The sequence below is a fragment of the Sarcophilus harrisii genome, chromosome 4, assembly GCF_902635505.1.
Source record: "Sarcophilus harrisii chromosome 4, mSarHar1.11, whole genome shotgun sequence".
In the NCBI taxonomy this organism is placed as follows: domain Eukaryota; kingdom Metazoa; phylum Chordata; class Mammalia; order Dasyuromorphia; family Dasyuridae; genus Sarcophilus; species Sarcophilus harrisii.
The window spans coordinates 219960703-219982140 of record NC_045429.1 but is presented as its reverse complement, the minus strand read 5'-3'; the positions used below and the strand labels follow the sequence as shown (position 1 = coordinate 219982140).

General features: G+C 32.5%; 1 protein-coding gene across 1 annotated transcript in view; it reads left to right on the top strand.

The window, feature by feature from the left end:
- ZNF292 (zinc finger protein 292) overlaps positions 1-21438 on the top strand; it is a 92927-nt gene that overhangs the window by 43572 nt on the left and 27917 nt on the right. Inside the window, exons 2-4 of the mRNA XM_031964550.1 lie at positions 14506-14660; positions 14830-14908; positions 17523-17658. Of these exons, the coding sequence (XP_031820410.1) occupies positions 14506-14660; positions 14830-14908; positions 17523-17658 (370 nt within the window). The remainder of the gene's footprint in view (positions 1-14505; positions 14661-14829; positions 14909-17522; positions 17659-21438) is intronic.

Sequence of the window (21438 nt, the reverse complement as noted above, 5' to 3'; positions counted from 1 at the left end):
TCATACCTGAGTTTCAGGGAAATTCATTTAGTGGCTGTATACATAATGGATTGATGTGGAGAGAGATTTTAAGGAAAGAGAGCAGAAAGATGTAACGTTACAAGTTCAGGCAAAAAAAAGTGATGTGGTCTTGAATTAGTTTGGTGGCCATATGAGTGGAAAGGAGGGAGATGCATATGAAAGATGTGAAAAATAAGATGTGGTTGATTGCTAAGTTAAGGAATGAAAGATGATACCAGTGTTGCAAAGCTTGGATTGCTGAAAGGATATTGGTGTCTGAGTAATGGAGAAGTTTGGAGGGAGGGAGGGATGGGTTTGAGAGAAAAGATGAGTTCAGTTTTGTACATCTTTAGTTTGAAGTATCTGTGGGACATTCAACTAGAAATGTTCCAATACACAGTTTGTCATGATGAATTGGAGCTCAGGAGAGACCAAGGCTTGTCTAGCTCTAGAGTCATGGAGGTGGTCACTGAAAACACAGTAGCTCATGAAGTCATTGATCTAGTGTAGAGATAAAAGAAAAAATGGCCCAAAACAATGATGTACCCACCAGATGGGTGTGATATATGGTGAATCAGTAAAGGAGAATCAAGAGAGCAAAATGGCATGAACAACACAGAGAAGAGAGGCAGTCAGCAATGTCAGATTCTCCAGAGAGGTGAAGGAGGATGAAGATTGAGAATTAAATTTGGGGATTAAGAGATCATTGGTAACTAGAGAGAACAATTTCAATTGAGTGATGAAGTGTGTGTGGGGAGGGCAGAAAAGGGAAAAATAGAGGCACTAATTGCATTTGAGATTTTCAAGGAATTTGGCCTGAAAAGGAGTAGAACTATAGGATGATAGTGAAAATGACAAGATCAAATGAGGAATTTTTAAAGGGGGAGAGGTGAAAATATTTGTACATGGCAAGGGAGGAATAAGGGAAACATTTAAGATAGGGTTGGGAGAGCTAATAGTGGAGGCAACCCTCTGGAGAAGATGGGAGATGGGAATCAAGGATGCATTGAGAAGTCCTGCCATTGATTAATAGAAGGGCCACTCTTTCATCGGAGACAAGAGTAAAGAAGAAACTGAAGGAGGATGTCAAGGAAGAAAGGAAATTTTTTAATGGATTTGATTATAAAGTCCTATATTAACGGTAATGTATATCAGCTGAGAAGGTGGGGGGGTTGTTGGAAGCTTTCAGAGAGAAGAGAATGTTTGGAACATTCATTGCAGAGAGTAGTATAAAGAATAATTTGAAGGAAGTAAAAGGATTACTTTGTTGAAGTGAAGGCCCAGTTGATATTATACTAAGTACTTTCAAAGATTACAAAGAAGGGAAATAAAATTATAACATGATAAATTCCATGCAAAAGAACAGAGAAGGTGATATTGGAATTCTGAAGGGAAGGAAGGCAGTGATGGCAATGTTGTTAGAGAATTCTGTATAAAAACTGTGGAAATAAGGTCATTTGAGCTAACTCTGTGAGGGGTAAGAACTATCTTGTTTAAATTTGTATCCTCCATGGCTTGTAGAATGATGCTTTTTGTGTTTCAGGCTTTTAATAAATGGCTGTTGAATTCTTTATTGCCTTTTTTTTTTATTCTATAGTTTTTGAATATATAGACACATATCCTATCTTGTTAGAAGATGAGCGACATTCAAAGAGTAATTATTACCATAGCAATTTTATAAATGGTGGATGTGTTTGTGGACAGCTGCAATTCTTACATCTTTTTCTTATTTTTCTTTTAAAATTTTAAGTTCCAAATTTTATTCCATCTTTCCTCTTCCATCCTCCCTCTCTGAGATAGTAAGCAATTATATACAGGCTGTACATAGATATTAAATTAAAACATTTCCATATTAGTCATTTTGTACAAGAAGATTTGAGTAAAAGAGAAATAAAGTTTAAAAAAAAAAAAAAAGATCATGCTTTAGTCTGTATTCAATCAATATCACTAACCAGAATCTTAAAATTAATTCCTTACAAGAATCTGGGATAATAATGTTAGGGAACTTGGACTGGGCTGCATGAGATTGGTGTGAAGGTTTTAAATTAAGTCATTGGAAGGTATATAGTTTGAGCTATGTAGCTTAGTTGGCAGTTCCATAGAGCAATAGTGTCAAACTCTGTAGAAATGTAAGCTATATTGGCTCTGAAAACCAAAAATTATGTTATCTATATTATATTTGTTAAACATTTCCCAATAACATTTTAATTTATTTCAAGCTACACTTGGGAGTTTTAAAAGGTGCTGGCCGCAAAGTAAGGGGCCTAGGATTTCTGACAGTTAGCAGAAAATAGAAGTGAGAGTGGACTTGTGTGACTTGTGTGAACATACCTTTCCAGTCTTGTTAGGCAATATATTGAGCTAAACCAGCCTTCACAGCCCCTCACTCAATAATATTCCATCTCCCATCTCTGCTTTTGCTGTGGTTGTTCTCATATTTAGAATGCATTCTCTTCTTACTTTTGACTCGTATTTCCCTCCTAGTGCTTTCCCTCCTAAACTACTTATATTCCACTTTGTACGTGTGTGAGAGAGAAAGACAGAGAGAGAGAGGTCTCCTTCGGGGGCAATTGCTATCATTATCTCTTCACAGTTGGTATATTTGAGATGAGATTTGACTCTCTTCCTAATTTTTAAGTCTGGTGTTATATCCACTACAGTAGGTTGCCTGTCCAGAGACTTAAGGGGGGGAGAGATAAAGAATTATTTGCCATCCCGAAAGGCAGAAACTTTTTTTTCCTACTCAGGTATCCCCACAGAATTTAGACTTGGGAAGTACCTCAGTGACTATGCAACCCACACCCCCAAAATAATTCCCTTACAGTCACTTCACTGCTTACTTGTGAAGTTTTTCCTGACAAGCCTGGTATATTTTGAAGCAGCTTCTTCTTATTCTTCTTAGTTTTACCTTTAGTGGCCTAACAGATTAAATCTAAAACCTAGTGTATATGACAGCCTTAAAACAACTGTCTTATTACCCTAAACCTTGACAAACCCTAAGCAATACCATTTTCTCCTATTCTAATGCTTATATAATATGTATTCAAAGTTATTTTCACCATTCCAGTTGTCTTATGGATATCCTTTAAGCTTATCGATGTCTTTGCTATATTATGGCAATTAGAATCCCTCAATAACTGTACTTCAATATGATTGGTTTCCTTGTAAGTATATATTTTATTTTATGTATTTTAAAACAACATTTTGAGCATTCACTAAGCCTCACTGAACTACCAAAGAGAGGTCCACGACACAGATATTAAAAATTCTTATTCTTACCTATTAAAAAAATCTTGGGGTCCCAGCCCTAGCATACTAACTATAACTTATTAACTATGCAAATTTGATAAGCATATTATTTCTGCTTTTATTCACACTAGTGAAAAAAATTCTGTACAGCATAGGACCATTGATTACTCTTTGAAGCTGGCTAAAACCATTTAATTTTATCTCTATCTGGCCAACATTTGTTTTTTTCCTACAAAATTAGTATGGGATAGGTTATCAAATGGTTTGCTAATAATTGAGAGGCCCAGTGTTCTTAATTCAAAGAAAAAATGTTCAAGATCCCAGTTTAAAAATACCTGTTCTAGGCAAACTATATCTACAACATTCTCCTATCATCTTGTTTAGTAATTATTTTTAAAAGGGAAAATAAGGTTAGTTTGGAATGATGTTCTTAAAGAACAAATATTGGCTCTTTGAAAACACCTCTACCTTATTTAGAGGTTCACTAATCATATTTTAAATAATCCATTCTAAAGTTGTCCTGGGTATTGAAATCATGCTTACCAGTTTGTAATTTTCTGACTACATTTGCTTCCTTTGGGGAGAAATTGAGACATTTAGAGTCCTGCAACACCTCTTCTATTTCCTATCACAGCGATCATATCTGTATCCACTTTTTTCAGTGCCCCTGGAAGCATTTCATCTGGACTAAAGTGTCAAGGACACTGGACAAGGACCCCTTTTTTTTTGGGGGGGAGGTATCAGCTTGCTGTTTCTCTTGTCATCCTTGACAAAGAAGACAAAAACAAAGAATTGAATTCTAGATTCAAAGCTAGAACGAACATCAGAGACTATTCAGTGCAGGTCCCTTGTTTAAAAAATGAAGAAAATACAACTCAAAAGGTCTGCTCTCCCTTTTGTAGGTGGTTATTATACACACCAAGTACTGGTCCTATTTATTTATATTCTTCCTGATATAAAATAAACAAAATAAGAAAACTTTTCAATTTTTTTTTTTTTTTTTTGTTATTCTGGCTTGCTAACTAGTTCCTTTTGCTTCTCCAATCCTGTTAAGGTCTTTACTGCTTTATCCTTTTTTTTTTTCTTCTAATTGACGTATGATTTAACACGTAGCCTGAGATATAAGAACTGTCAGATAAAGTTGAACACTGATTCTCAGAAAAGGAATGGGTGTAATGTGTGTTTATATTGTCTGTAGCTCAAAAAAAAAAAAAAAAACCCTCAAAATCTTTCTTTTAAGCAGGGATTCTTTTGCAATTGATCCCTTTTGGCAATCTGGTAAAATCTGTGGACCCTCAAATCAAAATGTTTTTAAATAAAATATTCAGGGTTATAAAGGAAATCAACTTTATTAAAATAACAGCTTTGAAAGTATATTTCAAAAACAGCTTCCTGGGTCCCAAGTTAAAAACAACTTTTGTAAAGAAATTAAGTAGTGAAAAAGTTTTGAGCATTTGTAATGTCTGGAAAGGGCAAAGTAATTATTAAGAACTAAAGACTAGGGGTTCAGGAACTATATCTCCATATTGTTCTCTTCTGCAAGAGACTGGAAATATGGCACAACTAGTGGGTAGTAGTATTGAATTTGTAGAAATTATGATTTTAAAAAATTTAGGTATTTGATTTTCCTTTTGTCTTTCAAATGGAAACATTTGTTTCTTTCCAACTCCGTCTTTTCTGTCTGTCTCTCTCTTCCTTGGAATGGGACTACTAATTTTAAATCCTATTTCCTTTATTAATGAACCTTTTGTTTCCAGACCCTTATGAAGAAGACCCAATCTGAGCTGATTAGCTGGTCTTTGCAGTTTTTAGAAAGAGCACATTAGTAGTATAAATCCTGAGGCTATCTTGTTTTTATTTATTCTAAAAGGAGCAACAAGTATTCAGTGATGCTTCTATGTGTAATCTTTATGTCTGGCACTTTGTGGCATAGTGAGAATGGTGTGGGGTGACGCTTCCCTTAAACCTTTACCCAGAAACTGGGAGAAATATTTCCACTGTATAGTCCTCCTAAAGTTGCTTTGATCTCATTTCTGCCAGCTTGCAGGCTGCATGCGTTTATTAATATTTTAGAGAAAAGAAAAATAAGCAAACAGCATTGATAACCACAGATCCTAAAGAGCACAGCATGATTATTCTCTGGTTGTCCCTGTCACATTCCCAGCATCAAGAATCTTTCCATATCTGGACCTTTTGTTTGACATTTCCATTCATGGTATTCCTATTGTTATATCCACTGTGCAAAGTGCTTTTACATTTCAACTGATGAGTGACAGATGAAGTCTTCTAGTGTGGATCCTCATTCAGGATACTGAGCCCTCTTTGGAACACACAAGTCTTATGGAAGGTCCAATAGTTTTGCTTCTAATTTGACTAATTCTGCACAAATTTCACAACTCTGATAGTGAGATAGTAGAGTAAAAATTTCTTTTCATTAAGAATTAATTGATAAGTCTACCTCTTCACACCTGTGTATACCTATGTTATTTCTCTATAATTTTGTCACTTACAACAGCAGAATTTTACTATCATCTTCATATATCAAAATGTTTTCACTATCTAAGTTGCTTTCTAACACTTAGTCATCCAGTCCTCCTGTTCCGGGAACATATTCATCAACTTGCCTTCATTTCTTTATCTTTCTTCATGACACATTTCCAGTTCTCTCTCATCTAATTACCTTATATTCATTTGTAGATATACTAGGTAGTCATCCAGTAGAAAATTATCTCTTTAAAAGCCAGGACGGTTTCATTTTTGACATACCCGGAGTACTTGAGATATAGCATGACTTAATGCCATGGAAAGCAACCTTTGCCAGCCTTGGAATCAGAAAGATAAACTTGAGTTCAAGTTCTTCATGTAATCTATTTTTCCTGTTTGAGTACTGCAGGCCACTTAACTTCTCAGTGCCCTATTTCCCTGGGAGTTGGATCCTGCCTTTCCTTATCTATGAAATAAGTGAGTTGGACTAGATGGCACTGGGTTATTCAACAGTCTACAATATTTAGCACACACACACACCCCCCCCAAAAAAAAAAAAAACAGACGCCAGGTATATATTTAAAAACAGCATGAATAAACTTTTAAGACAGCCTTTTCCTGTAAGGAGCTTACATTCCAGAGATTAATTGATATAGTTAAGTAAATGCAAAATAATACAAAACAAATATACCATGATTTAAAAATCAGGCTTAAAATGTTAATATTAAAGAAAGTGTTATTTTAACAAAACTATGAAGGAAGCTGGAGGTTTATTGAAATGGAGAAAAGAAAAGGAAAGCATCATAGGCTTAAGGAAAAGCCTGTGAAAAAGACAGAACGGGACCAGGAGATCTATATGGCCTCTTTGGATGAAGTCTAGATTGTTTAAGGGAAGTGTATAACTTGGAAAGACAAACCAGGAGCCAAGTTTTCAAGGGTTTTGAATGCCAAAGAAACACATTAATGTTTTATCTTGAAGTCATTGGACAATCAATATTCTTAAGCAGAAAAGTGAACTTAGGCATACTTCTATTTTTAAAACAACAATTTGGGAGCTATATAAGACAACAGTTTGGAGAGAGGAAAAACTAGATATAGGGAACCCACATAGGAAGCTGAGATGACCAAACTACAGTGTGAATCAAGAGAAGGGATAGGTGTTAAAAACAATCAGGAGACTTAGAAACTATTGGGTGTGAGGGATAAGGATGTGAAACAGAATAGGCCCTCAATTAAAATGGGGAAATTGGGAGGATTGCGTGTAGGGGGAAAAGATAAGTTATTTTGTATATTTTGAGTTTCAGGTGCTTTTGAGACATCCAGGTGAAGTACTGGATTTGTAGTTCCTGCTCTTCCAACTCCTGCCTATATAGGATTTTAAACTTTTAGTCTCACTGGGGTTCAATTTTCCCACCTATAAGCAAGAGAGTTGGGTCTATGATTCTGTGTCTTTCAGGTATTTAGAGATTCAGAATTTGACTTTAGGAGAGAAGTGAAGACTAGCAATATAAAAAGTCATCTGTATAGAGTTAGTCACCAATTAACAAGTATTTTATTCTTTTTAGGTGCCAGGGATAGTCGAATTGATGGGAATTGGTAAGGTGACCAAGGGAATATAGAAAAGAGTAGGCCTAGAGTAAAGCTCTGGAGTATACTCATGTTAACATGTAGGATATGAGTAATGGTCCTCAAAGGAGATCTTTCACAAGTAAAAAGAGAACCCCAAAAAGTAACATGAAAACCCAAAAGTGAGGAAATGATCAACAGTGTCAGGTGTTGTTTGTTAAAAGGTCAAAAAGGATGAAGATTCAGAAGTTTCTTCAAGTTAGAGAATAGCAGTCTTCTTGATAGAAGGAGTTTGTATAGTAACATCAAATCACAAATGCACTCTCCAAAAAAAATAAACATTCCCAACCCTTCCTTTAAGATAGTAGGCAAGCATAATTTATTGAATGCTTGACAAAGTAATTTACTAGATTAATTCAGTCTCTTGAAAAACACTTTAGTTTTCTTTCACTTGGTGCCCATCTTACCTTTCTTTGCTCCACAGTTACTAGAAATAACTTTTTTGGATTGTACCTGTGATTTTATTGTTATGGAAATTCATAGTGAGTATATTCTTTCTACTAGTGGAGATCACTCACTGTTGTGCTTTTTATAGTTTTAGCTGATAAACTGATAGAGCAAAATGTTCTCTGGGACATAAAGCCAGGATATATCAGAACTTGTACCCAGGTTTTGCTGACATTGAAACTGGTTTTCTGTCATAACAACATGCCACACTACTTCATTTAGAAACATTAGAAATTAGTAACTTGCATTACATTTCATATATATTAACATCCTGATGGCCCATATAAGAAAGGGGATATCCCCAGGTCTCAAAATCCTCATCTCAACTCAGTTGTCACTTCAAGAATTTACCCTTCCCATCCCTCTTCTGTCAGTGCTATCATTTTTCCCATCTTCCCTTATACAGATGAACTGCTTACTTTCTTCTCTCTTTACTTGTAGGTATTGAATATAATAAGTGCTAAATAATATATGATGATGTGAATCAAGGACCAGATTTTAGGTTGTGTTATGCAAAATTAAGAGGGATATAGACCTGCCATAGTTTAGCAGTTTAATTGCCAGACACTAAAATGAACTCTGGGAATACAAAAAAAGGTGAGGTAGTGGTAGGGAAATAATCCTTGCCCTCACTGAGTTTAGTTACAATTCAGAACAAACAAATAAGAAAGTGTACAGATTATGATTAAAGAAGGAAGGTAAAAGGGGAAGGGGAAAATTTGAGTGACTTGGGTTTAGAGAGGCCTCCTACAGAAGTGATGTATGAACTCTTTTGGAAGAAATTAAGAATGTCAAGAGATGAAGGTGAAGAGGGAAAGCATTGCAATCGTGGGGAACAGCCAGTGAAAAAGTATGCAGATGGAAGGAGTGTCATATTCAGAGAATAGCAAGTATGCTTGTATTGTCAAAACTGGAGGTCCATGAGGAGGGGCTAAGTTGTCTTAAAAGCTAGAGTGCTTTATATTTAATTATCTGAATGTAGGGCAACTAGTGGATAAAGAAGAAATGAATATCAGAGTCAGACATATTTTTTTTTTTTTTTTTTTTGGCAAGACAGTTGTGGTTAAATGACTTGCCCAAGGTCACACACATACTAAGTGTTAGAGGTTGAATTTGAATTCGGGTCCTCCTGACTTCAGGGCCAGTTACCCTATTTAGCTGCCCTTAGGCCTAATTTTTGAAATATATTTTTATTGATATCTTCTGTTTTTACATTATCTAGATTTTCCTAATATCTTTCCTTTTTTCTTTAAAGAACAAGTAAGAGGGAAAATATAAGCAAAAAATCAGCAAAAACCAACTTGTGTGGAATACAACTGACATATATATAGGACCATTCTTTTTTGTCATTAACTTTCCTGGAGTATATATATCTGTCAGTGGAATCTTTGGATCAAAAGTTGGAGACATTTTAGACACTTTTAAAAATTTTGTGTTCATTTTGAACTTAAAAAGATCAAAAACATTTCTATGTATACACATGACATAAAAAGAGGATTCAGTATAAAATGATGGATTTCTATAACATAATTTACTTTTTAAAAACTATGTAGCAAATATTACACATTTTTTTCAAAGCTGTGCTGATTTTTCTGTGGTTCCTTCTGTTTTCTTGTTTTCTGTGTACTTTTTTTTTCTCTTCTCCCCCATCCCACCCTTGAAAAAGCTACCCTTACACACAAGTGTGTGTGTGTGTGTGTGTGTGTGTGTGTGTAGAGAATATTCTCAGAATAATATTGCTTTTATTGTGTACCATGTTCTCGTGGTTCTGCTCATTTCACTTAATTATTTCATGCAACAATTTTCCATGTTTTTCTAAACTCCACCAGGTCATCATTTCTTATAACAGACTAGTAGTCAATCAAAATCATATATCACACTTTCTTTAGCCATGCCTCAGTTAATGGGCATCTCCTCAATTTCCATCTTTTTTGCCACCACTTAGAGCTGCTCTAAATATTTTAGAACATATAAGTTCTTTTCCTTTTTCCCTAATCATTTTGGAAAACAGGTCTAATAGTGCTATTACTGTGTCAAAGGGTATACATATTGGCGTAATTCCAGATTTTTCTCCAAAATAGTTGGATCAATTTCACCAACAGTGTTATTAGTATCCCAGTTTTTTTTTTTTATATCTCCTCCAACATTTGTCACTTTCCCCTTCTATCATTTTAACCAATCTGTTAGATGTTAGATGATACCTGAATTGTTCTAATTTATATTTCTCTAGTCAGTAGTGATTTAGAGCGTTTTTTCAAATGACTATATATAGTTTTGATTTCTTCATCAAAAAAAATGGCTGCTTCATATCCTTTGACCATTTATTTATCAATTGGGGAATTTCATCATATTTTTAAGAATTTGACAAAGTTCTTTAATTCAAATGAGATCTTATTCTGAGAAACTGTCTATTAAAATTTTCCCCCACTTTCCTATTTTCCTTTTAATTTTGGCTACATTGGTTTTATTTGTACAAAACCTTTTTATTCTTTGTAATAGAAATTATCTCTTTTTATACCTCACTTGTATCTTACACCTCTGTTCTTTATTCATAAATTATTCTCTTACCATTAATCTGATAAGTAATATGTTCTATGTTCTTTTACTTTTCTTGTGATAATTCTTTTTAATTCTAGGTCAATTATCCATTTTGATTTTATCATGGCAAATAATTTAAGAAATTGATCTATGCCTAGTTTCTATTAGGCTGCTTTCCAGCTTTCCCAGCAATGTTTACCATATAATAAATTTTTATTCAGAAAACAGCATTTGGATTGGGATACTGAGGAAATAGCTCAGTGTTGTCCAACCAGTTGTCCAGATCCCTTTAACTCCTAGTAATGCAAGAGATAGTGGTGGAAGAAGCCTTTATTTCCATTCAATCTACCTTTTGTGTTTTATTCAGCAAACTGACTAAATACTGTTTACAAGGACACTTGTATAGAAGGGCAGAACAGATAATAGAAGTCTGTCAGGAATTTTGCCCTAGTCTTCATGAATAGAGCTATTCTTGGCACACAAAAAAATTATCTTTCCTGCTGTTGTCAGTATATATTGAATTCCTACTTTTCTATCATTTTTTCACCTATTAAATGTATCATACAATAAATGCTTTAATAACAAGTAGTCCTTTATTTTTCTAACTTATACTGTCTATATCGACTACATAGTTTAATGCCATATCATTGGCTTTTTAAACTTACATACACATATACACATGCACACATGGCATTTGTTTGTTTACTGTCACGTGTATGTTTCTTATCATCATATGTTCAAACTGAGACTTGTTAAAGATCTTGGCTTAAAAAAGCCAAGCTCAAACAAGGACAGATAACAATTAACTATAATAATTTCCTGCTGCATATTGTATGCCTACTCTGTTTCACTGATATACCTTCCTTTTTCTTAAGATAGTTTTGATAATTACTTTTTTTATAATTTTAAGATCTGATACTGTCGACAGTTTCTTTTAGTTTAAAAAATGTTAATTAAAATTTTCTCTTAGTACTATTTTTACATTATCCAGATTTCCCTCTTTATCATTCTTTCTCCCAGATACAATATTTTTAAAAGGAAAAAGAGAAAAAACAATCAATAAAGCTTACTAAATATTGGGGGGGGGGGAAATTGCAAATTATTTCCAAGGTTTCCAAAATGTGTGGACCTCCAACTTCAGCAAAGATTTGGAGAAGCTGTCTTTTTATACTTATTCTTTGGAGGCATGCTTGTTCTTTGTAATTTTACAATATTCACTTTCATATGATTTGTAGTGCTTCCTTCATTTACAAAATGATATTATTGCTTATATTCTTTTCCTGGCCCTGCTTACTTGACTTTCTTACTTCATGTTCACTTCATGTTCTTATAAGTTTCTGCTAATTTGTAGGCTATGAGATGAAACCTCAAAGTTGTTTTGATTTTTCATTTCTTCATTTTTAGCAATCTGGAATATTATTTCATATTATCACAGCTTATAGTTCTTTTGAGAACTATTTCTTCCTATTTTTTGCCCATTTATCTATTTGGGGATGACTTTCAGTGGCTATAGTAATTTTTAACATTGAGTAGACAATTTGATAGTTGTAAAAAAGTAAACTTAGCTTTTCCTGTTTTCTTAGGTAATAAAAGGCTGTTATCTTACAACTGAAGAGAATTTTTTTTTTAATTTAGATATAAACAATTTATTTCAATTCAACAAGCATTTATTAAGCCTCCAGGGGTCCGGTTTTATATCAGAGATCTTAAGGATCTTGTATATTATGGTCTAGTTACTGTGTTAGGATCTAGAAGTACAAAGACAATTAATTAGTCCCTGCTCTTAGGGATGTTAGATTTGACAGAACAAAATAGACTATTCTACCTAAGTTTATGTTCTTTATTCATACTTAAAAGAGGATTTAAATCAAAGTTGAGAGTTGGTATCAAGTTGTATGTTAATAACTATAATATAGCCTTTATTTTCAGTGTGGAGTTTATTTGAAGGGTTTTGTTTTTGTTGCTTTTCTATGCTATAGAGTATAATAAAATTAATTACACTTTTTTACCTAACTTTGGACATTTATAGTCTTAAGTACTTTTCTCACTTTAAAATTCAAACTGATAACTTAATGCTGCTACAATTTAGTTCAAATTGTAATCTTTCAATCTCATTGCCAAACTGTACTTTGAAAACCAATCTAAAACTTGTTAATTAAGGTTTTATGTGTATTTTTCTTATCATGGCTTCATGAAAACTTAATAATATTTACCGTAAGTATCTAATTAAATATAATTGATTGGTATCTCTAGATTAGAATGAAACTATAATTTTAGACAAAATTGATAGATAAATGCAAATTTATTCTACTGACTTAACTATTACTTGTATTAAAAGTGTAATTTAGCCTAAATTAGGCTAAATATTAGCCTAATATTATTCCTATTTTCTTGCTACAGGATATATATTCAGTTCTCTGGTTTGGTTATTAAAAACCAAATACAGAGTAAACTTATTATGGATTTCCATGAGGATATTTTTCAGATACCTTTTACTTTCTGTTTGTTCTTTTATTCCTTCTGTTAACAGTTCTTTTTATTAGATGTCCTGGTAAAAGTATGGGACTGAGTATTAGAACAGTTTTTCTAGTACTGGCTCCATCATTACTATATGATCTTGGAAAATCATCCACTCAACAGACATTTATTAATAATCCACTAGGCATGAGTGATACAACAACAAAAATTATGTGTTTAGATGCAGTGAGCCTGTTTTTATTGAGGAGACAAGAACAACATACCTGATAATAGGACAAGGTGACAGGAAAAATGTAATTTCATATTTAGCACCAATACATCTCCTTTCTTGGGAGGCTGCAGTTTAGACTTGACCATGATGAGTCCAGTAGTCTGCCAAGCATATTTATGAGTGCTTTCAGGGATATTTATTACCATGTAAGAATATCTAAAGCCCCAATACATTCAGAATAACCCATGGAAACTTAAAATAGTAATTGTGGGAGAATTAATTACATCTGGAAGTCTATATCCACTATTACCAATTCCTTCATTTGTTCAATTTCTTAAAAGTATTGTAAATTTTTATTGGCTCTGATATAACTTATTTATGGATTTGTAACACATTTATACTTAATTTTTTTAAGGGTTATTTTGGATATTTAAAAAGTTGGAAATTTTTAAGAAATGCCTTGATCATCCTATAAAGGGTTTTAAATTTTTGACTCATTTTTATATAATAAAAACTTGTTTTATAACTGAAGATCATAGTTTTAATTTTAATCATAAGATCAACTTAATGATAGATTTGAAGTAGCACAGCCAAGGAGAGCACTAGGATGATCCCATTTTCTACCTTTTGCAATAATAATATTTGAATTTATTGAGTGGAAGAACCAGCTTCAAAACCAGGAAAGACTTATATTTTGGTCCTATCTCTAAATATCTCTTGGCTATGTGACCTGGGTAAGACACATTCTCAGTGCTCAAAGACCTCTCTCTAGATTACAGAGAAGATGCTATTGACTTGCATTGGTAGAAAGAATTCTCTGCACAAATGAAATCAAAGGACCAATTTATATCCTTAACTTGAGATTATAAGATTAAAAGTACTATTTAGCTTAGAATTATTCCATTTAGGCTAAACATTAATTATTTAAGCATCTTATGATTTGAAACTTCTCTTAAATTAGCTGAGACATCATTTAATCTTTTTTAAACGAGAGGAAGGTAAAACCATCACATACATATCTTGATGACAGTTTACTTTTGATTGAACTAAAAATAAGGCTTTTGTCTAATTAAAGTACAAAATTAAAGATAATCATTTAGGAGGACTCATTTCTTGCATTTTTCAGAAAGTTCTACTTCTATTACAGTCTCAGAAAAACAGCAGAACTAGCAGCAGCTATCCAGTAGTGAGATAAGCTGCCTCTGAAGATAGAGGGTTCATAATAGAAATCTTCAAACAGACACTGAATAGTCCCTATGAGTATGTTATCAAAGACATTCCAACTCTGGTTAAAGTTGAACTTTTAGTTTTCTTTTTTTCTCCTGAGATTTTGTGAATTACCTGAATTTTTAAAAACTAAGATTTCTCTCTGATAAATAAAATTTCTCTTTTTGGAAACAAATTATAAAACTAAGAATCGGCTTTTAAGATTTGTTTTATTTTTAGCATTGCTTATTATTTCTTCTGAATAGACACTCCTTGAATATGCTGAGAAATGGAAAGCCTCAGAAGATCCTTTACCTTTGTTGGAGGTTTACACAGTGGCTATTCAAAGCTATGCTAAAGCACGACCTTATCTTACCTCTGAGTGCGAAAATGTAGCGTTGGTCCTGGAACGATTGGCACTGTAAGTATATTTTTCAGTAAATCAAATCATGGATTTAAATTTTCATGATCTTTTAGATGTTATATTAAGAAAGCTTAATGTTAAATAGATTTGTTAAGTCTGTCAATACAAAAATCACTCAATTTTATTTGACTCATTGGTATATCCTCACCAACCTTTTGCTTTTCAGAAGCTGTGTAGAGCTGTTATTGTGTCTGCCCTTTGAATTATCAGATAATCAATGGAAAGAATTTCAAGCATTGGTGCAGGTAAGAATTTGTAATAGTTATGTTCCAAGTGGTTTTGCTTCATATTATAAAATACAAAATTTCAATTTGTATTAGGTAGCAAAATAAGCACATACATTTCAATAGGCTCATTAGCTCTTGCACTACTCCTTGACAGTCAACCAACTTTGGTTTTTCAAAGGAAGGCAACTACCCATGTCTGAATTTAGAAATGACCAGTTTACTAACTTGGCTTTGTTAAGTCAATTAATTTAAACTTTTCTAAAGCTGATATTATATTTAATTCATTCAACAGGCATGTATTAAGTGTTCATTATTTTCAAAAAACAACTCTATAGACAGTGGGGATTAAAGACAAAACAAAAAAGAGTATCTGTTCTTAAAAAATCTATATTCTTTGGAGAAGAAAGTACACATGTACCAGAAAAGCTATGTAAGTGTTTCCTGTTACCAAAATATATTTGAAAAAATATATACAAAGTATTTGGAGAAAATGCAGAGTGATTTTAAGGATTAAAAAATAACATTTGCAACTAGTGGAAGTGGAGGTATCAGGATAGGTCTATAAGAAGGGATACTTCAGCTGGTGCTTGAAGGAAGCTAGAAAGTCTCATTTAGTTTTTTTATTGCACTTGCAGTCATCATATCGTTAAGGCAGCACTTACTTTTCTCTAATTTTTGTATTGTTTGATAGCTTTGATTTAGGAACAAGAATATAAAGTCTTTTAGTGTGGGACACAGCTTATATTCCCTTATATATTCTTCAGAACCAAGCACAGAGCATGGCACATTGTAGGTGATTTTTAAAGTATGTTGGTTGTATAATTTAGTTAATTGAATTAATAACACATTTTTCTAATGGCTGGGCAAAATCCTCCTACAAGCTGTCATAGTATGTCTATGAAGAGTTCTAAAAATACCTTTTTAGTTTTATCAGTTTTTATTACTGTATAACCCTTATTAGGGAATGACAAATAAAAATAGTGATGAAGTAAAAGAATATTAGTTAGCCTGAGAAATAATATATTTTTGAAATTTGCTTATAAGTCTATCTTTGCCTAAAGTAAAATAAGATCTTACAGTATTTCATAGTAAAATACATATTTATTCATTTGTTTTTTTTCCCCATTTCCTATTCATCACGGAGCTCAGATTGTGATGAATATTATGTTTTCCAAATATACTTACTAACAAAAGACAGTTTGTAGATTTTTATATGCAGATGTAGTATTAAGTTACTTTGCACATTTTGTTATTACCTTTGTTTTTTGTTTTTGTTTTTGTTTTTTTGATGAGGCAATTGAGTTACAAGTGACTTGCCCAGGGTCACATAGCTAGGAAGTGTTAAGTGTCTGGAGCCGCAATTGACCTCAAGTCCTTCTGACTTCAGGGCCTGCACTCATAAGTATTATCTTTTGTACAAGGGTGAAATAATAAAAATGTGTGTGTGTGTGTGTGTGTGTGTGTCTTGTTTTGTTATTTTTCTAAAACTCCAGGTATTTTATTTAATCTTTAATGGAGAGTTATTAACCAGATTTCTTTATATTTGTTATTTAAAAAGAAAAAAAAAGACGTACACATATACTTCAGAATTTAATTTATAATTTGTGGGCAAAATTAAATGAGCAACATTTGAAAACATTTGTGTGTGTGTGTGTGTGTGTGTGTGTGTGTGTATTTCAGAATAAAATTTGAAGTAAAAATACAAAAGATTAGTTTTTCCCTTTGGGGATTTTATTCAAAACCATATTATTCATTCAAATGGTGCAGTGAGTAGAATGCTGACCCTGAAGTCAGGAAGACTTGGGTTCAAATCCAGCCTCAGAGACTTAACAATTACCCAGTTATTATGTTATCCTAAACAAGTCATTTAACCTCAATTGCCTAACCCCCCCCCAAAAAAAAAAATTAAAAATATACCTATTGGGGTGTGTGTGTGTGTGTGTGTGTGTGTGTAATTAGAGAGGGGGAAGGAGGAAGAGAGGGAGAGAAAAGGAGATGAAGGAGAGATATGTACAACACACAATTTAGAATGAATTTAAAGTCAGTTTTGTAGAGTGGCAATTCTGATCACTTCCATGAAATACAGATTTAATGAACTGTATTCAGATGTTTATATTTGTTTTATAATAGCAATTCTCTCTGTAAATAATAGAAATTAAGTTTTATATTTGCTTTATTGCTGTTTTGGATTGATTATTTAAAATCAGAAATGAAAGCATTAAGCATCTTGTAATATAAGGTTTTGTGTTTGTTTTTTCAGATAAAACTTTATAAGCTATTTCAAAAGTTGATGTGTTGTTGTTTAATCATTCAGTCAGGTTCAACTCTTCATGACCCTATTTTGGGGTTTTCTTTGCAAATATTTTGGAGTAGTGTGTAATTTTCTTCTCTAGTAGATTAAAGCAAATAAGATATTAAATGATTTTACCTTGGTCACAAAACTTACTTAATAAACTTCTGAGTCCAGATTTGAACTGAAGTCTTACTGACTCCAGGCCTGTTGCTCTATCCACTAAGCCACTTAGCTGTTTTTATTTTAAAATTATAAAATTTAATATATATATATATCAGAATGCTTTAGTGTTGCTTTTAAAAATATAATTCGAACTCTTCTGGTTTCTGATGTTTATAGGTAGCTCATCAAAAGCTGATGGAGAATGGAAGCTGTGAATTGCATTTTTTAGCTACTCTTGCCCAAGAGACTGGTGTGTGGAAAAATCCAGTATTGCATGCGATTCTTTCCCAAGAATCATTGGATAAGGAAAAAGGTAAAAATTTTAGAAAGAGAAAATATATTTGTTAATATACAAAAATAAATATAGAATATTTTATGAAATCTTATTTTAAAATTTCGTTTTTAAAAGACCTTTTAAGATAATCTTTCCTTTGAAGTTCTCAAAGCATTTATATTTAATCTCATTCATTCTCAAGGCTTTCTTATCTGTCAAGAAGGTTAGGAGGGCGCATTCAGAGAACCTTTCAGTCAGAAAGTCATCATCTTTTACAGGAGTAAGTGGTTTCAGTGTCAGTTTTTCTTGAATATTTTGAGGGATGGACAGCTCATTTTACAGATTGGGAAACTTAAACCTAGTGGAAAATTATTTCTCCAGACTTTGACAATAAATCATTAATAGAGATGATAATAAAAACATAGGTCTCAATTTACATTTCAGTACTCTTACTGCTAGAACTCATTGCCCCATTCTAGATTTTCTGGCTAATTTATAATCATAGCATTTTGTAGATACAGAGTTAGAAAGGAACTTTACAGGTCTTGCAGTCTAATCCTCTTATTTTACAGATGAGAAAACTGAGACTCAGAGGGGAGATGACTTTACCAAGGTTGTACACGCAGTAAATGACATACCTGGGAATTGTACAGAGACCCACTGACTTTAAATCTGTACTCAACTGCCTTTGTCTTAAATGTTATTAGCTTTAAAGCTGTCCCAACTAGATTTAATTAATAATGAAACTATTTGCAAGGAAATTGATTGGCATCATGCTGAAGTAGACTACAGTACTACTCTGTTAATATGAATGATTTAGCCATCTCACAATTGCAAAGAAGATACTGATGATCTTGGATAAAATTTTCCCTTAAAGTTCCCTATATGCGTGGAATTAGTTTTGTGAGAAAAATATGAATGTGAACACACAATATTCATGTTTACATGCAGACCATATAAAGCAATGTAGAAAAAAAAAAAAACAGCTTTTCATTTTTGCGTCCTTAAGGATTTTGCATTTTAATGAGTTTAATAGGGCTTTTATCAAAGGTTGGGGATGGGGAAGAGGAGAAGTACCTAGATTCCTCTCAGAGTAGTGAAACTATGAAGAATTTAGGCTTTTCTGTTTTTGTTTTCTGAGGGCTGGGATTTTTTTTCCCCTTCTTTTAGGGGGGAAAAATCCTAATCTTCTTTTTGGATTCAGCATAATAAATGTTGATTTTGGTGCTATATTCAAATATTTGAATGACAGGCCCTATTCTGTTAACAATAGTCTTTGACTATTAAAGGTAAATAAAGTAGTAGTTATGAAATTGATATAGAAAATCTTCAAAATTCTAAAGCCTTTACTTTTTAAAAACAGAATATTTGTGAAGTTTAAGAGTAAAACTAGAAACACTTTTTTCCACTTAAAAAAAGGTGATTGGAGCAGGGTTTAAAGGACAAATTATAATTGACTGTGACACTCCTGAATAGGGTGACCTTATTTCCTAAAAGCCAGTCAGTTGGTCTGACAGAAAAAAATTATCTTCCTTTTGCAGTCTCATTATAAAGTTTGCTTCATTTTCCCAAATTCAGAAATGGTCAAGAAGATTTTGAAAATAGATTCCCCCCCTCCCCCCCACGAATTTAGGACATAAGGGTGATGTAGTGGAATGAGTCCTAACTTGTAGTTAAAGGTCATGGGCTGAAATCCTGGTTCTTTCACTTAATATGTGTGATTTTGGACAAGTGAGTTACTCCCTCTGAGAGTTTTGTTTTCTTCATTTGAAAAACGAATGGTCTCACATGATTTATGAAGTCCCTTCTAGTTCTAAATCTGAACCAAAGCAATTTAATTTATAAATTTACCTTAATTTGAATACCTTTCTGTTTCTCTTTTGCTCTGTGCTTTAACTTTGTGTGTATATTTGCCTTTCTTAAATGTTAAGTCAGGGTATCTTTTGGGAACTTTAGGTATTCACTCAACCTACTTGGGGAAATATTTTTCCTGGAGTAATCACTCCAAAGAACACCTACTGCATTATCTCCTCCTAATTCTTAAATTTTTCAAATTTCATATATAAATGGCACATGATTCTAAGTGGAGAAGCATATTTTGGAACCCTGTAGTTATTTTAACTATATGGTAACATTGAAAGAATCATTAGTTATTGTCATTAGAATCAGTAGTTATTGTCATTCAAATGTTGGTTTCTCTTCTCTTTCCTTGTTTCTTGCCTTCTTTTTGTCTGTGGACCATGATATAGAATTGAGTATTTTTCATTGTATTTCTTAAGTTTCATAGTTACTCTTCTTCATAATAGCTGTTATTTATGTAGCATTTAAAGTTTTGCCAAATACTTTTATAATACGTTGTATTTTGAGCTTCACAAAAGCTTTATGAAGTAGGTATTATAGATATTATTGTCAGCTAACTTCCTTCTACCCCTCACATGATCATCAAATATTGTAATGATAACAACTCTCATTTTTATACAGCACTTGAAAGTTTGTTATTAAAGTATTTTTCTTACAACAAGCCCATATGGCTTATCAGCAATCCTTATAAAAATTTCTAGTATGAGCATTATTATTTCCATTTTAGAAATGAGGAAACTAAGCTTATGTGTGATAACTTCTTTAAAGTCATAGACAACTAATTTAATTCAACAGACATTTTAACATTGAGGATACAGAGACACAAAAATGAGAAGTAATCTGCTTACTTTCTTGTAGTCATTTCAAAACCAGAATTAGAAACTAGGTCTCTTGATTCTAGGTTCATTGTTCTACCAATGGACAAATATCAGAATCTGGTATAAAAAGTTGTAAATACTAATTATCATCATTTTTGTAGCCAACTATCTTATTCCCCAAACTCTGAATTCTTCTTTCCTCAGATTTAACCAAAACAAGTCATAACTCCCTGTAGTAAAAAAGGAGTATGATCAAGAACTATTTTATTGAAATGTGTTTTTAAAAAAAAAAAAAAAAAAAAAAAAAACCTTTACATATTGAAGTATTAAAATGGTGTCGTTTAAGTTTTATGGATTATTAGATATGACTAAAATAAAAACATTTCTTTCCATTAATTCAAATAATAGTTTTAAAGCTATAAGATACACTTCATGATAATCAAACTTTGTGGTTTTAATGGGTTCTAATGTGTCAGAAAAGTTTCTTCCCTCAGCATAATAGTTAGACTGTTGGACTTAGAGTTAGGAAGACTTTTAAGCTCAAACCTCACATTTAATATTTTGTAATTGTGTGCTTAAAAACATCATTACTTAACTTCTCAGCCTCATTTTCCTCATCTGAAAAATGGAGGTGATTCTGGTAGGACTTCAACAAGTTTTATGTGAAGCTCAAAACTATTTTTTGCTTGTAAAATATTCTGAAAACAAAAGTTCTAAATATTCTGTTGTGATTTGATTCAGAGAAAAAGACTAAGGGGTCTCACTTAAGTAAAAGTTTAACTTAATTTTTTAGGGAACCTTCTTTTATAATACATGACATATTCAATTTCCTTATCTTAATTTTAGGAAATATGATACATTCATTTACTATTTTTTTTTTATTTTTCTTTGACAAATGTCATTAAACATGATCATTTTCATGTACACAAAGAAAAGGACTTTATATGAATACATTTGTATTTAGTATAGTTCAGCTTACTTTAAAACTAGGAACAGGGAGCACAAAACCTTGTTGAAAACAGAAAAAACTATAAAATATATTTAAGTCCTATTTTATAGCAGTTAAGGAAAAGAGTAATTGCATATATAAAGTAAGAAGAGAACTCCTGGCAAGGAAGTAAAGGAACAGAGAACAGAGAGG